This window comes from Mastigoproctus giganteus, chromosome 1 (genome assembly GCF_048544385.1).
Source record: "Mastigoproctus giganteus isolate SK-2022 chromosome 1, ASM4854438v1, whole genome shotgun sequence".
NCBI lineage: Eukaryota > Metazoa > Arthropoda > Arachnida > Uropygi > Thelyphonidae > Mastigoproctus > Mastigoproctus giganteus.
Genome location: NC_143575.1, coordinates 218914180 through 218936888, shown reverse-complemented (window position 1 = coordinate 218936888; position 22709 = coordinate 218914180). Strand labels below are relative to the sequence as shown.

At 36.0% G+C, this 22709-nt stretch overlaps 1 protein-coding gene across 2 annotated transcripts in view; it reads right to left on the bottom strand.

The window, feature by feature from the left end:
- Window positions 1–22005, bottom strand: part of SppL (signal peptide peptidase-like protein) — a 280619-nt gene extending 258614 nt beyond the window's left edge. For both annotated transcript variants that reach the window (XM_090384387.1, XM_090384379.1), the window contains exons 1-2: window positions 21534–22005; window positions 12467–12544 (exon numbers count right to left, since the gene is read on the bottom strand). In XM_090384387.1, the coding sequence (XP_090240513.1) occupies window positions 12467–12544; window positions 21534–21550 (95 nt within the window). In that variant the 5' untranslated portion in view covers window positions 21551–22005. The remainder of the gene's footprint in view (window positions 1–12466; window positions 12545–21533) is intronic.
- Window positions 22006–22709: the final 704 nt, after the last annotated feature.

The window sequence follows — 22709 nt, the reverse complement described above, 5'->3', positions numbered from 1 at the left end:
CTGAGGGGACATAAATTCAAATTGAGGAAATATAATAGTAGAATAGATGTGCGGAAATTTTCCTTTAGCACGTGGGTGGTTGATAGTTGGAACAAACTTCCATCTGTTGTAGTGGAGGTCTACATCTTAAATAAATTCAAGGCAGAACTAGAGAAACATTTGGAGTGAATGGATAGGTGAAACAGGAAGGGGTTTTTTTTTTTTTTTTGGCTGATGCTATATAAGATTGTTTTCTTGCATCATATGCCTCTTCTAATGCTAATAGACTTTGCACATTTATTGGAAAACCATGGTTTAAATAAAGAATGAGATTTTAAGGTGCAGTGCAGAATAAAGGACACCAAATAATTTCACTCACTTGATCTGACTAAACATTGACATAAAAAAAATTCAAAACAGAAATCCAAACAAGAAAAGAAGAAGAGAAAGCTTGTTGATCATCCCATTTTGTATTCTTGTAATGCCAACATGAAGAAGAGAATGGCCATGAGATAAAGGCACCATTGGAGACGAGAGCATCACAGTTATGATCTGAGGCAAGTAGAGGAACACTCATCTCAACGTAGAAGGGTTGTTTGAGAGAAAAAGATCAAAGTGTTGGGGTGTGTGCATAGGATTGTCTAGTATTCTGGTAGATAAATGAAAATTCAATGCAAGGTCATTAGTAATTGCAAAAACCTCAACATTTCACCAAGCTGGGTTCATGTGACTAGAAAACAGAAGACAGCTGGAGTTGTCAATGTAAAAATTACCAAGGAAATTTACCTCACTATTAGAATGGCTGGACTCAGGAAAGTAGAGTTTCAAAGAAAGGAAGTCAAAGATTTCCAAGTGAACAGTGGAACTAGGAAATCAAGAGAGGTAATAGATGAATTTGAAATCTTGGAATAGAGAGAGATTTTAAGAGAGAGAAGATTGAAAAGAGAATCGAAATCACTACATCTCTGACAGGGAATATTCTCATGAACATATGCACTTACACCACCTTTGAAGCAAAAGGAATCATATAGGAAGTAATTAGGATAACTGAGGTTAACAGTGGTTACATCAACCAATAATTGGGATTCTGCAAGAAAAAGTAAGTGGGCTTGGCAGACTGTAAGTGGAAATGTACATCACTGAGATCAGAACTGAGGCCATGTATATTTGTGAAAAGAATGAGGAAGTGTTTGGGAGATTTAGGTCTTTCTGCACATGTTTGTTCTAAGTCTGATTATTCATGATTCATTCAGTAAAGTAGAAGGTGGGATATGTTCTATGAAGTAATGAAATTTTTGGATATGGCATATACTCAGTGAGAATACATCTGGCTCCTTGACATAACATGACTTTGATAACGTCCCCCCCCCCATACACTATACACTACTTGGACTCCCTTTAATCACTATCTGGCAGAGTAAAGGTAGCAAGATTAAATGCCAGCTGATCCAGATGCCTTCTAGACACTTACAAATAACTTCAGTCCAGTAGACTATCTACCAGCTGGCCTGTGAAAACCGTTTTGGATGTTGTACCTTTGAATTGTAAGGAAGTGGACCTTGTCGTGATACCCATCCTAACCTCAAAAGACATTAATCATAATGCATTATGGAAGAGATGGGGAGGGTCCCTGGAACTTTTCTCTGTAGATTAAAGATGGGTTTTACCACTTCAAGCCTCCAATAAGCAAAATGGTGGTGGTATTGCAATCGTTGATGAGAGTCATCTACCAGCCTGCAATGCCTGTTAACACAGAGGGGTGACATTCCTCAATCACTGCTTATGTGGTTCACACCTTAGTGGCCACCTCCAGTATACCAGGGGCAGAGTTTTATAACTTGCACTTGTGGATGTATACCCAGGATTACTGAGTCACCATTATGAAGGCAAGCAGAGGATTTGGCTGTCACAGAATGGCTAAATTCATCCACTCAACCCATGAGTATCCCCTGAATACCAGTAACCTCAGTGTTTTAGATTCTCAGGCACTAAGTCCCAGATTATCATACTGGACAGAACGTCTGTGACAAGCTTCAGGGACCTGCATAAATCAAATGGTGATGGCATCTTTATTCTTGCTTAGACAACAAACATAAGGGGATATAAATTTAAACTGAAAAAGGATGGCTGCAGGACAAATATTCCAAAATTTCCTTTCAGCCAGAGAATAACTGATTGTTGGAACAAACTTCTATCTAATATTGTGGGTAATTGAATAAATTTAAGGATTAGTATTAGTAGAGGCATATGATGCAAGAAAGCAAGCTTTTGTAGCATCAGCCAAAAAAGAAAAAAAAAAACCATTTCACACATCCATTCCCTCTAAATATTTGTCTAGTTCCTCCTTGAACTTACTTCAGCTATCAACTTCCACAACAACAACAGATGGAAGTTTGTTCTAGCAATCAACAACTCACTGGCTAAAGGCAAATTCTGCACATTTATTCTATAACTGTCTTTCCTCAATTTGAATTTATACCCCCTAAGATTCCTAATCTAAGCAAGAGGAAGAATCCCATCAGAATTGAGCTTGGTCAACCCTTCAGGAGTAAGGGGAAGGGTTTTTGCTTTCGTAATGGTGACTACATTTGTCTCAGAGAGTTTTCAAATTCTATACAGTGGGATCAACTGATGATGTTACCAACAGTGAATTCTAAATGGGAAGCCTTCAGGGATTTAATCTTGGAGGATACTAGGCTTTACATACCAACTAAGAAATACTGTTCAAGGTTTAGGCTAAATGGATATCAGACAAATTAATGCGGCTTGTGGCAAAGAAGAGAAATGCATGGGATGCATATAAATTATCAGGCGACACAGAAGCCAATGGCAGATATATGCTAGCCTCTAATCAAGTCACAAGGGAGGTTAGGCAGGCGAAGGCAGATTACAAGAAATCTTTGGCAAAGGATGCAAAGAAAAACAGCAAAGAGTTCTTTACTTATGTAAACTCTAAAAGGAAAGGGATGAATCAGATTGGTCCACTTAACATAGATGGTTTGACTATTGATGATCATGCTCAGGTAGCTGATAAACTGAATGAATATTTTGCATCAGCATTCACACATGAGAAGCTATTCAAGGAGGGGAATGCCAGAAGTTTATCAAACTCTTAACATGGAGTTAAGTGACTTAGGACCTAAATTTAAAACTCCCTCTTGCTCTTCCGTAAGTTGTCTATTACTCAAATTGTAAACAAAATGAGTACGTCTATCGTAGTTTTAAATTTAGGTCCTAAGTTTATGCTTGTACCTCCCAAACCTCCCATTGCGGAGATAGCAATGGGTATTGAACGGGCCATCAGCAAGCTACCGGAGGCCATAGCTAATGAGATCCGGGTTAAATCTGCCGTTATTTTGAGCCAGGTAAAGAAAGTAGCTCCGAATCTTAACTTTAGTCAAAGAAAAGCCTTGAATGAACTGAGAAGAGACGATGGAATTGTGGTTTTACCTGGGGACAAGGGCAGATCGACGGTTGTCCTAAACAAAGAAGACTATCACAAAAAAGCAATGGACCTTTTACAGAACAATAATACGTATAAAGTTACTCAGAGGAACCCGTTGGTTGGCCTAGAGCGGCGCGTTAATAAACTGGTACAGGATTGGTTAAAGGCAGAGATTTCCAGGGAGACCTTTTGGTTCTTACATGCTACTGGATGTCAACTCCCGAGGTTTTATGGACTTCCAAAAACTCATAAGACAGAAGTCCCACTCAGACCTATTGTATCATTTATAGGAAGCCCCACATATGCTTTGTCAGGGTATTTGGCTAAATTGATTTCGCCTACAGTGGGCCAGTCCAACTATGTCATAAAAGACAGTAAAGAATTTGTGAATTTTGTGAAAGATTTGACTGTAAATGAAAACGAGAGCATGATTTCTTTTGATGTGGTGTCACTATTCACATGCATTCCAATTAAACATGGAATATATTGTGTTAGAAAATCTTTGAGTAATGATGTCTCTTTGGGTAATAGATTGCTTTTAAACGTAGAAGATATTTGTTCGGGTGTGGAACTTTGTCTGGCCAGCACCACTATGGTGTACCAAGGTGTTATGTACAAACAGGTTCACGGTACAGCCATGGGATCTCCTATTAGCGCCATCGTGGCCAATCTGGCCATGGAGGAGTTAGAGGACAGGGTTTTTAGTGGATGTCAGTTTCCCATAAAGAAATGGAAAAGGTATGTTGATGATACCTTTACCGTGGTCCAGAAGGGGAGAGAGGATGATGCACTCCATTGGCTTAATAGCTTCTCCCAATTTATACAATTTACCTCAGAGGTGGAAACAGGAGGTACCCTTCCTTTCTTGGATGTACTGGTCTCTAGGATAGGCCCTAGGCTAAAAACTTGTGTGTTTAAAAAACCTATGTGCAGAGGCCAGTACACCCATTATAGTTCAGCACAAGCTGGGCAGCATAAGAATAGTGTAGTGAAAGCTCTACTAGATAGAGCAGAGTCACACTGCACCACCTCTGAGGACAAAGAATGTGAAATTAGACGGGTCACAGCAGACCTTAGAAAATGCGGATACCCCCAGAGGATCATAGACAGATTTAGTAGAGGAATAGAGTCTAACCGTCAGGAACCGTTTGTTCCTGTCGCTACCGCATACATTCCTTACTATCCGGGCGTTACTGAGCATCTCGCTAGAGTTTTGCGGGGCTATAAAACACGCTGTGTGCAGCTTCCCGGGCGGAGGTTGCACACAGTGTTGTCTCAGGTAAAAGACCCAATAGCAAAGGACCTGAGTAGTGGAGTAGTATACAGGATAAAATGCCCGGATTGTGGGGAATGTTATGTGGGCGAGACAAAACGATGGCTCAAGGATCGTCTGGGGGAGCATGCAAATGCTATAAAAAACCGCTGATTACAATAAGTCTGCTGTGGCCGAACATTTTTGGGAGAAGCAGCATCAAATTTCCCCAGAGGATGCGGTTATCGTGGATCGAGCGCATGGGTTCTGGAACTGTAAATGGCTCGAGAGCCTACGAATCTGTTCATCCGACCACAATATTATGAATAGGAACAGAGGTATGCGTATGCATCCTCTGTTTGAAACTATCATCCTAAGTACGGATGAACGGTTTTGCTTAACACGTTCCCGAGCTATTTCCGCTTCCAGTTCAGACCATGCGCCGACTGCACCACGTGTATAGGTACCGTGAGCCTGTTATATATGGACGTGCTGCAGGAAGTTTTGTTACTGCTGAGGAAGGAAGCCGATGCTTCCGAAAGCTCCAGAGATTTTTATCGTTTTTATCGCTTTTAATTCGGTTTATTTTAGTGTATTTTATCTCAAGGATTTTATCACAGTTTTAATGTTTTTACATGTATATAATTTAATTTAATATAATAGCAGTTTTTGTAAATATTTATTTTATTTTATTTTAATATGTAAATATTTTAGTTACAGTAAATACTTATTCTTATGGTTGGTGTGAGCTGATTTAATGCTAAAATATGAATTTTCCCAACCTCAGAGGCCTTTTTCAGGAAATTTGGGTAAATTTTTTTGATATAAAAGGTTTCTTTTATTTTTCTGTTTTCTAAGACCCTTCCCATTACTGCAAATTTCCTATCACTATATGCCTGGGTGCACTGCAACACATGGTCTATGAATTCAGATTCTTTGTTGTTCCTTTTATCCATATAATTGTAATTTTCTTCTATGCTAGTTTCGATGTTTTAAATCATCTCCCAGCCTTGCCTATACCTTGCCACATTTACACTTACTTTTGTATATTACACATCTTCTATTATGATCTAGTGTTGGATTTTTGAAGGAAATCCTTATCTAATAAGCTTAAATATCAACTCAGGACTGTACTTTTTACACACTGTTTTTTTGAAAATATCTTTTATATACTACTTTTTTGTAATCCATGTTGCATTATTGTTTATGTTATTCAAATACGGTTCCATATTCTTGTTGATTAAATGACTTGGGTACCCATTATTTAATAATAATCCTTTAATAGTGTTGATTTCATGTGTTTTTTCATCATTGTCATATTTCAAACATCTTCTCTTGCAATTTTCATAATAATTTAAATTTTTTTTGGGTGATTAGATACATATTTTATGTACAGTATTTCCCCAAATCCACTGACTTCCTGAAAACCTGCAAAGCCAAAACAGTATTAGGAAGGCCAAATGATGCAGGGAAGTGAACTTTATCAGCATCAGTCAAAAAAAACAACAGAATATTAATACCATTCCCATAAGGTAGTCATCCAATTTTACATTAAACTTGACTAGAATCACTGCCTCCACCACACTGGAAGGAAACTTATTCCAATGTTCAACAACCCACTGCACACAGGTAAATTTCATGAATCCAATCTTCTGTTATTCCTTGATATTTTATATTTATGTCCCCTGGCTTGTGTCTCACCCACACAGGAGAACAATCCTTTCCATTCATCTCACTCAATCTCTTTAGTGCTTTATACACCTCAATTAGATCTCCCCTTAGATGTCTACTTATCAAACTTTGCTGTCCACACATTCTAACCTGTTCTTCATATATCTTGCACTCATTAATCCATCTGGTCACCCTTATGTGAAGCTTCTACAGAAGTTGACTTTTTTTTTATATTCAGTCTCCACAGCTGAATACAATATTCAATATTCCAAATGCAGTCTAACCACTGCCTTATGAAAAGGAACAATAAAGTCTTTCCTATTAGCAAAGGGCCTATAAATCGTAGACAGGACACTGTGTGTCTTCCTAGCCAACTGTTTACACTGCATGGGAACATGGTGTCCTGTCTATTATTTATTAAACAAAATACCAGTCTTTTTCATCTTGAACCAATTTTAGCTCCTCTCCCTCTAGCTTATAAGTGACTCTAAGATTTCTGTTCCCAAAAGGCAAATCTTACCTTTAGAAGCAGTAAACTTTAGTTGCCATTTTTCAGACCATATCTGCAACCGATTCAAGTCTTTTTGAAGCAATGGCCTGGCTCAGACTGTTAGCCACCCTTCCCATCTTTAAATCATCAAACTTGAACAGCTTCTCTTGGATACCTTTGTAGAAATTTAGAAATAGTAAGGGACACAACACTGATTCCTGAGACACCATATTTGTTACGCTCACTCCAACTCGCTGGTCAACCCTGAAACTGATCATTTATGACAACCCTGTCTTGTCTTTTAGCCAGATTGAAATCCTGTGTAGGATCCTACCAATAACTCTAACTTCTTCTAGTTTATATAGCAGCCTTCCATGAGGGAACATATCAAAAGCTTTACTAAAGTCTAGATATATAATGTCAGATTGTTACCCACATCCAACTGCTTAACAACTACATCATGCCGACTGGGCTAGCCGGGTAGGTAAAGTGCCTGTCTGGTAACCCAAAGGTCACAAGTTCGAATCCCACCTCAGGGTTGGATCAAAGTAGTGCAAAAACCTTGGGAGGTGCATTATGGCCACAAAAGCCGATGCGCCATCAACTAACAAAGGGGAGAAAAAAAAAAACTATATCATAGTAATTTATCTCACCCATTTTGGCAGCTTATGTTTAAGAAATTTGACCACTGGTATGAATACATTTTAGGTTTCATGGATAAATCCCTTAATCATTTCTCATAGCATATTTGTATCCATCACTAGACAGTATTCACTCCAGTTATCGACCCAAGAATTATCTCATTACATTATAATCCCACTCTCTTTAAGCTGAATCTCTTATCTTTTCCTTTGACTACATAGGTTTCGTTAGATTCAATCCATTTTATAGTACTGTGGTCACTGCTTGCTATTGGTTCTCCAACTGTCAATTTTTTGATACAATGAGAACTAAATCGGATCACAGCCCTTTGTACTCTCTCAGAGAGGTCGGGATAACTAGTCCCAAAACATATAGTGTATTTTTGATCGACTTATTCCAGTTCATAAGAGGTAGGTTGAAGATGCCCATTCAAATTGTCTAAAGAAATTTCTCATACTTCTTGGAGTCATTTGGCCTATAACTTAACTCCACAATCATCTTATCTTTATTGCAAGTTGTTTCACATCACCTCATATCAACAACATATTCAGTACTGACCTATACATAAAAGGGCACTGGTGAAAAAACAAGAACAATTTGGCTAAAAAAAAGAGTTTGGGGTGATTTGTAAGCAATTTAATAAGAAGAAAGTTTCTTCAAAGATCTAAAACTAGATTATACAAGAAAATGTGTAATGTATGATGGCTGCTCAATAAAGAAAGATCATAATTTTTCTTGAACAACCATACTGCTTGCTATTTCTGAGGCGTGGAATTTAAGACCAAATCAAGCTGCATCACATATGCTGATGGCTGAAGAACAAATCAGCTGAAGTGTATGAAATGTTAAAAGAGGCTTATGGTGAATCTACACTTCCATATAGCACAGCTTGCAGGTGGTTTAGAATGTTTAAAGATGGGCACAATTCAATCACAAAAATCGGCAGTCCTGCAGCTCTAACCACTGCTGTCACCACAGAAACCATAAACACAGCTTCTGTAATCATGAGAGAAGATCGTAGCGTAACAGTAAGGCAACTGGCAGAGACATTGAGAATATCAGTAGAAAGCACGCACGGTATTCTCCATATGACATGTTTGTGCACACTGGGCTCCAAGACTACTCACACCTGAGCATCAGCAAGTTTGCATGTAAGGCCATGTCTCATCTGATAATGGCAGATGAGACATGGCTTCAGTATTTCAACCCAAAGAGTAGGCAACAAAGCTGTTTGGAAATCTATGTTATTGCCAACGTTGCAAAAAAAGTTAAAGTTCTGGCTTCTGCGGGAAAGGTTACAGGCATCTCTTTTTTTGACATTCAAGGAATGGTTTACCAGCATGTTGTGCCACATCATGAAACTGTTACAGGATCTTACTCAGAACTGAACTGCACACTTTGTGGGATCACAACCGTCATAAACAACCACAACTGCATGCAGGTAGGTTGATGCAGCATCATAACAATGTGACATCCCACACTGTTCATACTGTCATTGAACACTTAACAATATTAATGTCAAATGTGTTCCTCATCTGCTCTGCAGCCCTGACCTTGCACCCTGCAATTTTTTTTTTATTTCCAAAGTTAAAGGAGCTACAAGGAGAATGTGTCCAGTCATCAGAAGTTGTAAAGACGTCAGAGGCATTCTCAAATACATGTCAAAAATGGCTTCCACCATGTTTTTGAAGAATGGCAGAAACATTGGAGTAAGTGCATTTTGTCAAATGAGGAGTACTTTGAAAAGGACCATCAAAATATGGATAATTAATAAAGGTATGTTGTGAAAAAAAATTATGATCATTCTTTATTGATATTATAGGCAAACATTTGGCTAAAGGAAATACTATTGTTGCCCATGTGTTTCTATAAATTACAATAATGTTATACTGTTCTCGTAGGAAAATGTGTCCCAAGTTTTGAACAGCCATTTATGAATAAACTTCTGGGAGAACTCTTTTGTAAACCATAAAAAGATTTGAATTTAACTACACAAGAGTTTCACGTAATGAATTTTTGCACTTACATGGTTGATAAATTAGAAATCAAACCCATCCCTGTACAGAGTGTTTCATATTTGAAAAATTTCGAAAAAGTCAAAATTTGAAATTCCTAAATCTATATAGTTGTCATCTTTTAGATTTATGGCTGTCTAATTTATTAAAAGAGTGTATAGCACTGATGCCATTTTCAAAACCCTTTTTAAAATAAAACTGCCATGTGACCTAAAATCTTAAACTCTCCTGCACAATAACACTGCCAGCTCCTTAATAATTATTAAGGAACTGACAGCTTTCTGCTGGAACCATGAATTGCATTCAAAGAAAATAAACCAATGCATTCTGAGCAAAAAAATCAGTTAAGTAAATTAAAACAGACAATAAGGTATATTTGTATAAGGAGTGGCCCAAATAAAAGTACAGTGATTTAGCTGAAGGCAACATTAGAAGTGTCATTTCTGTGTTCATCTTCTATCACTCTGTCAATGATACCATACATTTCTTTGCAGAAATGCATGCTGTCAAGATGTTTTAAAACTTCAAAATTGTTCTATATGAATTAAGTATTGCTTTGTTCCAAAATAACACCAATATAGTGCAGCTCTAGATGATTCTTTGAATGTTAAGATAAGTAAACTGCTACTCAAAGCTCATTCTGTGGTATTTCAGTTTTAAGCAAATGCAAGTCAGTATTTCACAGTGTTTTTTTTTTTTTTTCCTTGAAATAACACTGCAAATTTTTTGAGTTAGTTTTGTAATTAACTTTCTTTCTGTGAATTGTGAATCAAGGGTCAATCATGTACACTGCTTTTGGTTTCAGCTGTATATGAACTAAGAACCATACTTTAAAGTTTAGTAGGAATGATTGTGCTAATCACAATGCCAAATTCTATGAAGGCTTCAAAATGATTCTAAACATATCTGATCTTACAACTTTAGCCAAGTTAAAAGTTTATCTATAAAAATAATTTAAAAATTTTTTTAAAAAAGTGTTTTCTTCTTGTAAAGTATTTGCCACTTTTAAGAATTGTTTTAACTGTGACTATGACTGAAGCAAATTACTTTCTACAACAGCAAAAAAGAAGTTTCCCAAAACAAGTGCCCTTCATTCTTGCATATGTCAAGAACTATAGCTTGAACATTTAGAAAAAACTTGCACAGTACAAGTCATGTGCTTTTACCCATTTATTCATGTGTGGAATCCAAATGGAAAGCAAACAAACATTATCAGCCTACTTAGGTGCCAGTTAGGGCTATACACAAAATGCTTCAATGCTTTCCATCTGAAATGCTGCCAACAGTTGTTTCCGCAGAGGAAAGTGACGATGCATTGTCATCCAGTAGCAGATGTAGCTAAGAAATCAATGTAGAAGTACAGTAATGCGTGTGTTTCAGTCCATCACGTGTTCCTAATGGTCCAAATGTTGTTGTTGTTATTTGGTTTTTAGGAACATTAGCAACTAAGGCCATATTGCTCCAGGGATATGCGGTGGTCATTCCCTGACCTTTCCGCATCCTCCGTATTTGGTGGTCATGGGCTCGAACCCCGGTCTAATCAAGAAGCGTGTGCTACGCACTGCTGCTCCTGCCCACCTGGAACAGCAGTGCGTAGGAGGCACCATGGTCCAAATCCCAGGAACAAAATACTATTAATGATAATATTCTTGTCAATGTCTAATTGTAATTCCTCTGGTTGTCATGAAGTATAAACAATCCACCTTTACCAGAAAGCCAAGGATATTTTTCTTTAATGGCCATGTGGAAACGTGTCAGTGTTGATTGTTGTGCCTTTCTACATTATATGTGTGAACAAAATGCACAGAATAACTTTTCTTTATCTTTGAAGATAATTAGAAACATTGGATATTTTGTGTGTGTGTGCACGCATGCAAAATTGATTCTTTACAATTTCATTAAAAAAAAATTGTTTTCCGAATTATGCTACTGGATGAGAAGTTTGTTATACAAATATGATTCCATTTAAGTTAAATAATATTTAATTTAATTATTATTAATTTCAGAAGCATTAATTTAAATAATATTTAACTTAATGTTTCTGAAAACTTTGTTGGTAACTGTCTATGAATTCTGTTTGAAACCATTATGCTCCTAACTTTGAAACCAGTAAATTTTCAACTATCAAAACAAAAAAAGTTCCCAAATTCACAAGAGGAGAAAGTTAGCTAGCAACCAAACAAAGCCCACAATTCAGCAAATTTATTCATAAAGTGAAATATTTAATGCATTCATAGCTTCTGTTATGAGTATATTAAATATTTGAAGTTTTATTGGATTGTACCAGCAGACAAATCACCATGATAGCACACCACTGGTAGAACTACAATAACACTTTTTTATCATGTGTACTAAGGTAAAGTTTGCTGCGAATGTCAGTTTGTCATCCATTAACCAGTTTTGATATATTCGTGACATACTGTCTCAAATGGCTCATCTATCTTTTAAAACTGTGAGCCTTTTAATAATTTATTAACAGGGGAGGGCAGGCAGCATTTAGGCTCACATTTCTAGACTATCAGTAACACGAGATAGAGGAGTTGGTGTCTCATGCATTTATTTTCTTCGAAAATAAATCTTTAAATGAAATTTATTCTCTACTCCAGTGTATCTGAACTTACTAACCCCTACAAAATTTTTTCCTGTCTTCAAATCTAAGACTCCCAGATCCCCACATTCCTAACTTGCTGATACACTCTTCTGGTATCAGGTTTTCAAACCATTCAGTTCCACTTTAAACAAAGCTCAGTAAAACTTAGTCTGTAATACAAACAAAATGGAAACAAAATAATACATTTTGCTTAAACACAGTACCTAATGTGAAATGTCATCATCTATAGAGATTTTTTTTAATTAGAAAATTTACTCTTTTGTTCCCAAAATTTAAATGAAGAACTTCATTCTGTTTACCAATAATAATACAATCAATATACATTTTGTATAATAAAAAAATAAATAAAAAAAACACTTACCGAAAGCTGCCATATACTATAAGGAGAATTGATATTAGGAAAGTTGAAACTCGTGATGAATCCACGAGTGAATAAGCCCTGAAATGTGAAAATTAAAAAATGTGATACTTTGAGAATTTGACAGATTTAATGTAAAAAAAAAAAATTCTGGTATTTAACAAGTTGATACCCATACTAACCGGCAAGAGTGGTAATTTATACATTCATGTACATGATGAAAAAACTACAAACATGAATTGGAATATTATTTTTAAGGTCACTAACCAAAACATTGCTAAGAGAAAAATATGGTATATAAAAAGCATCCTTTAGCTTGCAAGGAAAACTGGATGGAAGTATTAATCCTTATGAATAGTAGATTTTGAAAAAATTCAAGCAAAAGAAAGCTTTACAGCTTGGAGGTTGAACATTGAGTGAGCAATGTCTAACTTTCACTGCCAATGGACTTTACAGGTTCAGTTAATTTATAGTCAAACTCTATAATTAGATAACCACCATACAGGATAACTGGAAATATTAATATTCAGTCAGTGTGTAAAAAATATATTAATACAGACAAAATAAATACTCAAAACAACTAAAAATTAAGAAATGAACATGAAAAGAAAATATAATGATATTATTATTATAAGGATATTTGGGTGCACACACTGTCACTAATATTTCCCATAAATCTCCAAAACTGAAACTATCTTCTATAAGAGAAAAATGTTTCACCTTTCCATTTTAATGGAGATTACTGGAATAACATACATATATGAAAACACGCATCACTTCCAAAAACAAATAGCATAATCTTTATTCCCTGAAATGTGAAAATTAAAAAATGTGATACTTTGAGAATTTGACAGATTTAATGTAAAAAAAAAAAATTCTGGTATTTAACAAGTTGATACCCATACTAACCGGCAAGAGTGGTAATTTATACATTCATGTACATGATGAAAAAACTACAAACATGAATTGGAATATTATTTTTAAGGTCACTAACCAAAACATTGCTAAGAGAAAAATATGGTATATAAAAAGCATCCTTTAGCTTGCAAGGAAAACTGGATGGAAGTATTAATCCTTATGAATAGTAGATTTTGAAAAAATTCAAGCAAAAGAAAGCTTTACAGCTTGGAGGTTGAACATTGAGTGAGCAATGTCTAACTTTCACTGCCAATGGACTTTACAGGTTCAGTTAATTTATAGTCAAACTCTATAATTAGATAACCACCATACAGGATAACTGGAAATATTAATATTCAGTCAGTGTGTAAAAAATATATTAATACAGACAAAATAAATACTCAAAACAACTAAAAATTAAGAAATGAACATGAAAAGAAAATATAATGATATTATTATTATAAGGATATTTGGGTGCACACACTGTCACTAATATTTCCCATAAATCTCCAAAACTGAAACTATCTTCTATAAGAGAAAAATGTTTCACCTTTCCATTTTAATGGAGATTACTGGAATAACATACATATATGAAAACACGCATCACTTCCAAAAACAAATAGCATAATCTTTATTCCCTAAAACATTCTGATTTCTTTAACAAAATCAATAAAAACTCAAGAATATGTCAATATCTCATTCTTTTTTCTCAAGCTATTACTTTGAAATCTTTTTTTCCAGACTGCAACAACTGTACTAACTATTCATAATTCACATTTTAGCATTTATTATCAGAATCACTAAATGTTACAAGGAACAGACTTTCTGCAGGTGCAAAAAAAAATTCCCAATCACTCATACTTCCATAATTGCCTAAAAAAGCACCCTTTTCTGCTTTAAACTTTACCAAACTTTCTGTCTCCACTACTGTAGCAGGTAAATCAATTTGATGATTTACAAAATGCTGGATGCAGATAAAATCAGCCCTTCTGTTATTCCCTAAAATTTTACATTTGTTCAATGAATATATACTTCATTTTCACATCTCTTTCCAGTGCATTATATGAGGTAAGATCAAAAGATTTGAGAACTGCCTTTGTATCTTTAAATTGTGAAGTAACTATAAGTAACAACCTGTCACAATGTTTTCAGTAACTCATCTAGACATTTTAATGAATGAATCACCCATTTATTTCAGTCAACCTAAATTAGCATACAATGAATAAAATGTGTTTTACGTGTTTTGTCCCATTTTTAAATGAATGATTTTACCAAGCAGTGAATTTACAACAAATTTTGTTTCTAATTAGGGAAAAGTGCAACAAAAATCCACAGAAGGTTAAAAACAGTTTTCAGAGATGTAATTCAAAGACTGTGTCATTCAAAGCTTTTTAGTGGTTTTCAAAATTCAAAGGAGGACTGTTGTCCTTTGAAGATGTTGTTGGCCCTGGCTATCTGTCAACTTCAAAAACAAATGATTAATTTTAATGCAAGCTTCAGGAATAATACATTTCAGCACAAGTTTGTGCCTGCATCATCACAGATAATGAATCGGGGACGTTTCATGCATTAGGTTCTTCGCCAATGTGCAACAAAACAACACCGCTGAACCACGCTTTGTTTCTTTCATCATTACTGGTGACAAATCATAAGTGTAAACCTATAATCCACAAACAAAGTCTCAGTTCTCTTAATTTAAGACTCCAGCTTCTACAAAGTCCAAAAAAAAAAAAAAATCTCAATCAAATGTGAAGTCTCTGCTTATATTTTTTTTCCTCACAGGTCATTGTTCATTATGAATTTGTCAAACAGTGAATCAGGAATACTACAAAACAGTTTTACAGCAAATTCATGATGCTGTTCAGAGAAAGCAACCAGAAAAGTGAGCTTTGGAAAATTGGAGTTTGCATCATGACAATAACTTTGCACATTGGGAACTTTCCATTCAATAATTTTCTGCAAATTATTTTATCATGGTGGTCCCCAATCAACAGATCTAGATACCTGTAATTTTTTCTTTTTAACCCAAGCTTAAAGTCCCCCCCCCCAAAAAAGGCCACAGATTTGCAACAATTGAGGATATTATTTGAAACAAGACATGGGAACTAATAGCAATTCCAAAAGAAACCTGTCAGGAGTGTTTCCAGAAGTTGCAGAAGCACTGGAATTGTATACAAAATCAAGGAGATTACTTTGAAGGAGATTTATCTGAATACCCAGTAGACATTCATGATTTCTCAAAATATTAGTTCAGTTCCTGAAATAAAAAATAAAAAAAAATCTGAGTAGCCCAGTGGCTTAGGTGACTGTCCATAAAGTATGCACACCTCATTTTGAGCCCAAGTTAAAAATAAAAGATAACTTGCATCATGGCCAAGAGGTTAGTATGTGTGACCACAATGAGGTTATGTGTTCGAGCCCATAGGTTGCCAGAAGAAATGCACTGCCATATTGTAACTGTGGCACTGAAAATCCAGCTTCTCTTAATAATCCAAATATGTTATCAATTGTGAATTTTTCAGTCCTGCAAATTGCAACAGCTGGAAACTAGACCTCTATGAGGAGACACAACTGAAGCATTCAGTACTTTTTTTCTTAGACAACACACATAAGGATGCAGAAATTTAAACCAAAAGAGGATGACTGTAGGACAGATGTGGAGAATTTCTTTTAAGCCAGAGAATAATGATTGTTGAACAAACATTTATCTGGTAGTAGGTAGTTTGAATAAATTTAGGGAAGGATTAGATAAATTGTTACGTGGGATGTACAGATAAATTATTTATTTTATTTATTTTTTTAAAATATTTTGGCTGATATCATATAAGCTTGCATGTCTGCATCATTTGAAATATTAATACTAAATATTTTTGATTATACCTAACATAATATTCATAGGAAATATTGTAACTTGGTGGTAAATAACACAAAAAATTTGTTTATATTTAAGTTTCTTATATATATTTTGTCTGTGGATCATTAGTTTTTCATTAGTGTCAATATTTTGGCAATTGTAGGTTTTATGTTTTTGCAACATTTGCATGTATTACATAATTGCTATCAATACTATGATATATAAGAGCCTGTATCATTCGTATAAGGATTTTTATTAGTTTTTGCCTACAGTTCACTGTGGAGCTGGTCCAAAGAAAGTGCAAGTTATCTCCACATCTGTAGAGAAAATGTTTGTTTGTGGATATCGTATAGGTTCAAAGCATGTAAAGCAAAACATCACTGGTTACACCAAGTTCTGCACTGAATACAAAGCCTATTTTTTATGCCTATGGGTGATCAAAACAAGTTGCAAACATCTTAGTTCTATTGATAAAAGTGGTAGTTGCAGTTACATATGCAAGCATATGACATAGTGTGTGGTATATATGCCTATACTTTGGATACAGATCTAGCCCACAAACATCACGATGACTGATACTTGTGTATCATGAACATATTGAAGTATAAAAATTTTACAAATCAACAAGCAATGGTGTAGCCCAACATACAGCCTCTTTTGATCAGGTGCTACACAATGAAGACCTGACAATTCCCAATTTGCCATCAAGAGGAGTCCAGAGAATAGGATGATGCATTGCATGAACAGAATAACTAGGATGGCACTTCAGAAGCATGTTATTAGTAATAGTATTAATAGTAGCAAATGATGCAAAAAAGCAAGCCTACACAGCATCAGCCAAATAAAAAAAAACCACTTCACCTACCCATCCCCTCCCACAGCTTTTAGTTTTTCCTTGAATTTATTAAAACTATCCACTTCCAAAAATACATGTGGAACCTCATTCCAGCAAAGTTAATACATTACTCTGAGATTACTGCTATGGACATGCAGTACCTTCCATTTGTCAATGTTAATCTTCAGTTGCCATTTCTTTGCCCATCTGCCAATTTTTTTTTAGATCTTGTTGCGGTAGCATACATTCACTACTCTCATTAACCACCCTTTGTATCATCTGCAAATTACGCATTAAGCCTGGTATATCCTCATCAATATCATTAATAAATACAAAAAACAAATATGGGGGCCAGCACTGAACCCTATAGGAGTCCCCTAATAACCTCAGTCCAAAAAGAGCAGTGCCCATTGACAACCACTCTGTCTTCTCCCACTCAACCATCCCTTTATCCATAGCAGTAACATTCTTTTAATGCCACACTGCTCCAATTTTTACAGCAGTCTGTTATGCACAACAATATCAAAAGCTTTCCTGAAATCCAAGTATATGATATCAAAACTATTTCTGCATCCACTTCTTTTGTCGCTGCAGCATAGTATCCAATTCAATTGGTCAGACAAGATCTCACTTTTAACAAACCCACACTGTGACTTCATATAACTGCACTCCTGTCTAGACGGTGAACTTCTGTATAAATGCAATACTTCTTTAACCAGTGACTATTAATTTCCCTGGAACAGAAGTTAACAGGTCTGTAATTACTCATGTCACCCTTTGATCCCCCCTTTGTGAATTGCATTAGCATTAGCAGAGGCATACGATAAAGGAAAGCAAGCTTATACAACACCAGCCAAAAGAAGAAAAAAAAAAAAAAAACCCTTCCCATTTCACTCAATCATTTACTCCAAAATGTTTTTATTTATATCCTTGAATTTATTTAAGCTATCAATTTCCACAACACAACAAATGAAAGTTTGTTTCAATAAAAAACCGCCTGCTGGCTAAAGGCAAATTTATGCACATCTATTCTATAACAGCTTTTCCTCAATTCGAATTTAGGCCCACCCCCAAAGTGCATAATCTGAATAAGAGGAAGAATCAGCACTGAACTTACTCAAACCATTCAAGGCCTTATACACCTCAATCAGCAAGTGCCTAGTCTCTAGATGCTACACTTTGCATGATTTAAACCTTTCTTGGCAAGACCCTGTTTCCTTCAACAATCTCGTTGCTCTTCTATTTACTTGTTCTAGCAGCTCTACATTTACAACAGGAATTATGATATACAGGAATTTTCTATCCCTGATAGCAAAATCTGTATATCACTGACAAGACCCCATGACCTGCTCTGGCAGCCTGCCCAGAAAACAAAATATCTGACTGCATAATTATCCCCAAGTCCTTTTCCTTCTTCACTACCCTCAGTGTTATACCACACAGTTGGTACATCAATCTGGAGTTACTGATACCCATATGCAGTAATTTGTCAATATTAAACTTCAGTTGCCACCTCTCAGCCCAATGCCCAACTTTTTGAGATCCTTTTGCAGTAGTGTGCTTGTATTAACTACCCTGCCAACCAGTGTTGGACCAAGGTATTTTCACACTCCGGGCAGAAAGATATTTCGGTGCCCCTTTACTTAGGATATATATATATATTTCATGATTTGTAAAATTCGCCACCCCTTAAAGAATAGCACTGCAGGCAAGGGCCCTGCTAGCCAGTGCCTTAATCCGGCACTGCTGGCAACCTTCGCATCATCTGCAAACTTGAACATTAAGAGTGATCTGCCTTCATCTATATCACTCATAAATACAGAAAACAACCATGGGCCCAAAACCGAACACCTGGAGGATTCCAATAATAACATTAATCCACAAAAACAGTGTCCACTAATTCCCTCTCTCTCTGTCTTTTCCCACTCAACCATCCCTTTATCCATAGCAGAAACTTGCTCTTAATGCCATACTGCTCCAATTCGTACCATAGTCTTCCACATGCAACAGTATCAAAAGCATTCCTGAAATCCAAGTATATGAATATCAAGACTATATTTTGTATCCAGTTCCTTGGTGCATCGTAGTATTCAATCAAATTGGTCACACAAGACTTCCCCTTAACAAACCATGCTCTGTCTGAACTATAAATGCAGTCTTCTGTAGATGATCCTGCAATGCTTCTTTAACCAGTGATTCCATTATTTTCCCGGAAAAGAAGTTAAACTAACAGATCTGTAATTAATCGTGTCACTGCTTGATCCCCTTTTATTAATTGGAGTTACATTTGCACATCTCCAGTCCGTGGGGACCTCCCCTGAGTCCAAGGATGCTCTCATAATTATGGCTAAGGGTTTGCTTAGTTGCTTTGCCGCCTACTTTAATATAATTGGATAGATCCCATCCACCCCAGGTGCCTTTCTTATGTTTAACTTCAACAATTTCTCCTCCACTTTGTCCTAAGTTATTACAAAATCATTTAGTGCCCTGTTAGAGTTTGATAAGCTTCTGGCCTCCACTTCCCTACAGAATTCCTCATGTGTGAATGTAGATGCAAAATATTGATTCGGTTTATCAGCAACATGAGCAGGATCATCAAGGTGTGAACCATCAATATCAAGGGGACCAATTTGAGTCTTACCCCTTCTTTCTAGTGTTTACATAAGTAAAGAAGTTTTTGCTGTTTTTCTTTGCATCCTTTGCCAAAGTTTTCTTGTAATCTGCCTTTGCTTGCCTAACATCCTTTGTAACTTGATTATAAACTAGCATACATCTACCATAAGCTTCTGTGTCACCTGATAATTTATATGCATCCATGCATTTTTCTTCTCTGCCATGAGCCTCAATTGTTCATCTGACATCCATTTTTGCCTAAACCGTGAACAGTATTTCTTAGTTGATATGAAAAGCCTAGTAGCTCACACGATTAATTCCTTGAATGCTACCCATGTAGAATTTGCTAATGTTTACATAGTAGTCTTTGCTAAAAATTTTTCTTTACATCCTTTGCCAAAGATTTCTGATTATCTGCCTTAGCTTAACTAACATCATTAGTTGGTCTCACCAAATAGAATTTAAACACTGTCTGAGACAAATGTAGTTACCTTTACAAAAGCAAAAACCTTTCCTTTACCCCTGATGGTAGTCACATCTTTGAGTAAATCCAACATCAGTAAACTGTGTTCACTGCCACCTAGTGGTTCCTTTATCTGCAGATTCTTAATGCATGAATAATCAGATCAAGGGTATTACTTCCTCTGGTTGCTGTAGAAAACAGTCATCCAATAAATCCATAAAAGTCTTGCTAGTGTGTGAGTGAACAACTCCCAAAATTCCAGTCAATATCTGGGAAGTTAAAATCCCCCATTATAAGACCATCTGATTTACTGGCCCACTCTATTTTTCTCTGTATAGTTGTTTGTTGTACTCATCAGACCTATAACACACTCCTACTGTCATTTTCCCTTTCCCAGTGTTTATGTAACACCATTGCACTTGTCCACACATGTCAACTGGATGCACTTCCTTAGATTTTATGTGTTTCTTTATTAGCAGCATAACCCCTCCTCCCTTCCTCTCGTCTACCCTTTCTGTTCATATTGTACTCCCCAAATTTCAATTCCACATTCCTTATATCTGTGACACCATGTCTCTAATATCCCAACAATGTCTGCCTTTAACATCCTGACCAGCACTTCAAATTAATCAAATTTATTTACTATACTCCTAGCATTGATGTATAGTAAATTACTATACTCCTAGCTGCATATATACTTGGCATATAAGTATATATGCAGCTGTCTTTACTCTTAGTTACTCTAACACAGCCCATGTATTTACTTGTTACATGATGACGCCCAGTCCCTTCCTTCTAGTGTTTACATAAGTAGTCTTTGCTAAAAAATTTTGTTTAGATCCTTTGCCAAAGATTTCTGATTATCTGCCTTAGCTCTTAACTAATCTGTAATCAAGTCAAACTGTGACTTGATTACAGATTAGTTTATATATACAATAGGCTTCTGTATCACCTGATAATTTATTGAAATATGAATCCTTTATAATTTCAATGACTATGGGAAGGCTGAGATGCCATATGTAATCAGCTGATGACATCAAAATACACTGGGGAATTAAAAAAGTTTTAACAATGAAACATTTATTAAAGAAAATCATTAAGAAATTGGCAAAACAAAAAGTGCTGTGAGTGGGGCACACTGCCTAGCATCAAGGAAAATAGTTACGATAATTCTTACATGATACTCAACGCCTGTTACAAAAAATGTGCATTTAATGAAATGCGTCCACAAAATCCACATGTAGTGACACATTCTTGACCCAACGTGCAAGTACTTCATCTCACACATTTAAAAATACGTTACTGCGTAAGATACAATTTTTATAACGACCTGAGATTTATTTAATAGGAAGTCATATGTTAAAACAGTAAAGTCAACTGATTAATGTAACGAAAATATATCATTTACCATTGATACTCAGACATTTCCAACGCCACCTTGGATGCTATGAGGCTGGAGTCAGTAACTACTGGCAACGCTCCCCAACTCCTTTCTCTTCCTGTGGTTCAACTTAATGAAGATATCCCATCTTTATAAACACCACTGTCTTTTTCATTATATATATATGTATACAGACACATATATATGTGAAAAGAAGCAGGGCGGCAAGCCACCGCTTGTTATAGCTATGCTATGTATATTGTATGCATAACTGGTCGACTGTGAGTATTATACATCCTTAGAGAGGAAATCTAAGTGTCGAACTTTCGTGCAGCAACAAATTGGAAACGATAAAAATAAATACAACGCCCGTCCATTACATGATTGATACATGTGAACAAAAGAAAACGGAGTCACAAACTATTTGCAAAATAACAGAAACACAAAGAATTCTACTCATCAAACTAAACACAATTCTACTCCATAGTTATCCGACAAGCTTCACTGTAGTCTACAACAACTACCAGAAGCCATACAGACATCTCACGTCATAGAGTCTCGTGACCTAACGCGGCTTCTCTGAGTGGTCCAAAATGTAACAAAGGCCAGTAAACTTATATTGGCAATACAGTACTGTATCTCACGGGGACCACGATTTGGATGAAAAGGAACTACAATAAATCATTTCTGTACTTAGTCACAGTAAATCATAGCTGGTAATACTGGTCCACATATATATTTAAATTCCATTATGCAGTTTCTGGGTGAGCTTTTCGTACGAATTCAAGAAAGCCAAACCTTTTTCATTTATCATGTACAGCTTTTTTTTTTTTTTTTTTTTTTGTAAAGAGATGAGATTGATCATCCCATTGCATAAGGCAATAGTCAGCCCACATCTTGAGAATTGCATACAGGTCAGGAGGCCTCATTTTAGGAAGGATGTAGAGCTGCAGGAATGACTGCAAAGAAGGGCAAGGAGATTGCCGAGAGGAACAAATGGGTGCTCTTACCAAGAAATGCTTCAGTTCTGTAAATTACAGCGACTGAAACTGAACGACTGCCAGGTGATCTGACTGAGTTATTTAAGTGTTTGAATGGTTTCAGCATGCTCAATGCTGATGGGATTCTTCCTCTTGCTCATATTACGCGCTTGAGGAGGTATAAATTTAAACTGAGGAGAGGCGTTTCCAGTATATATGTATG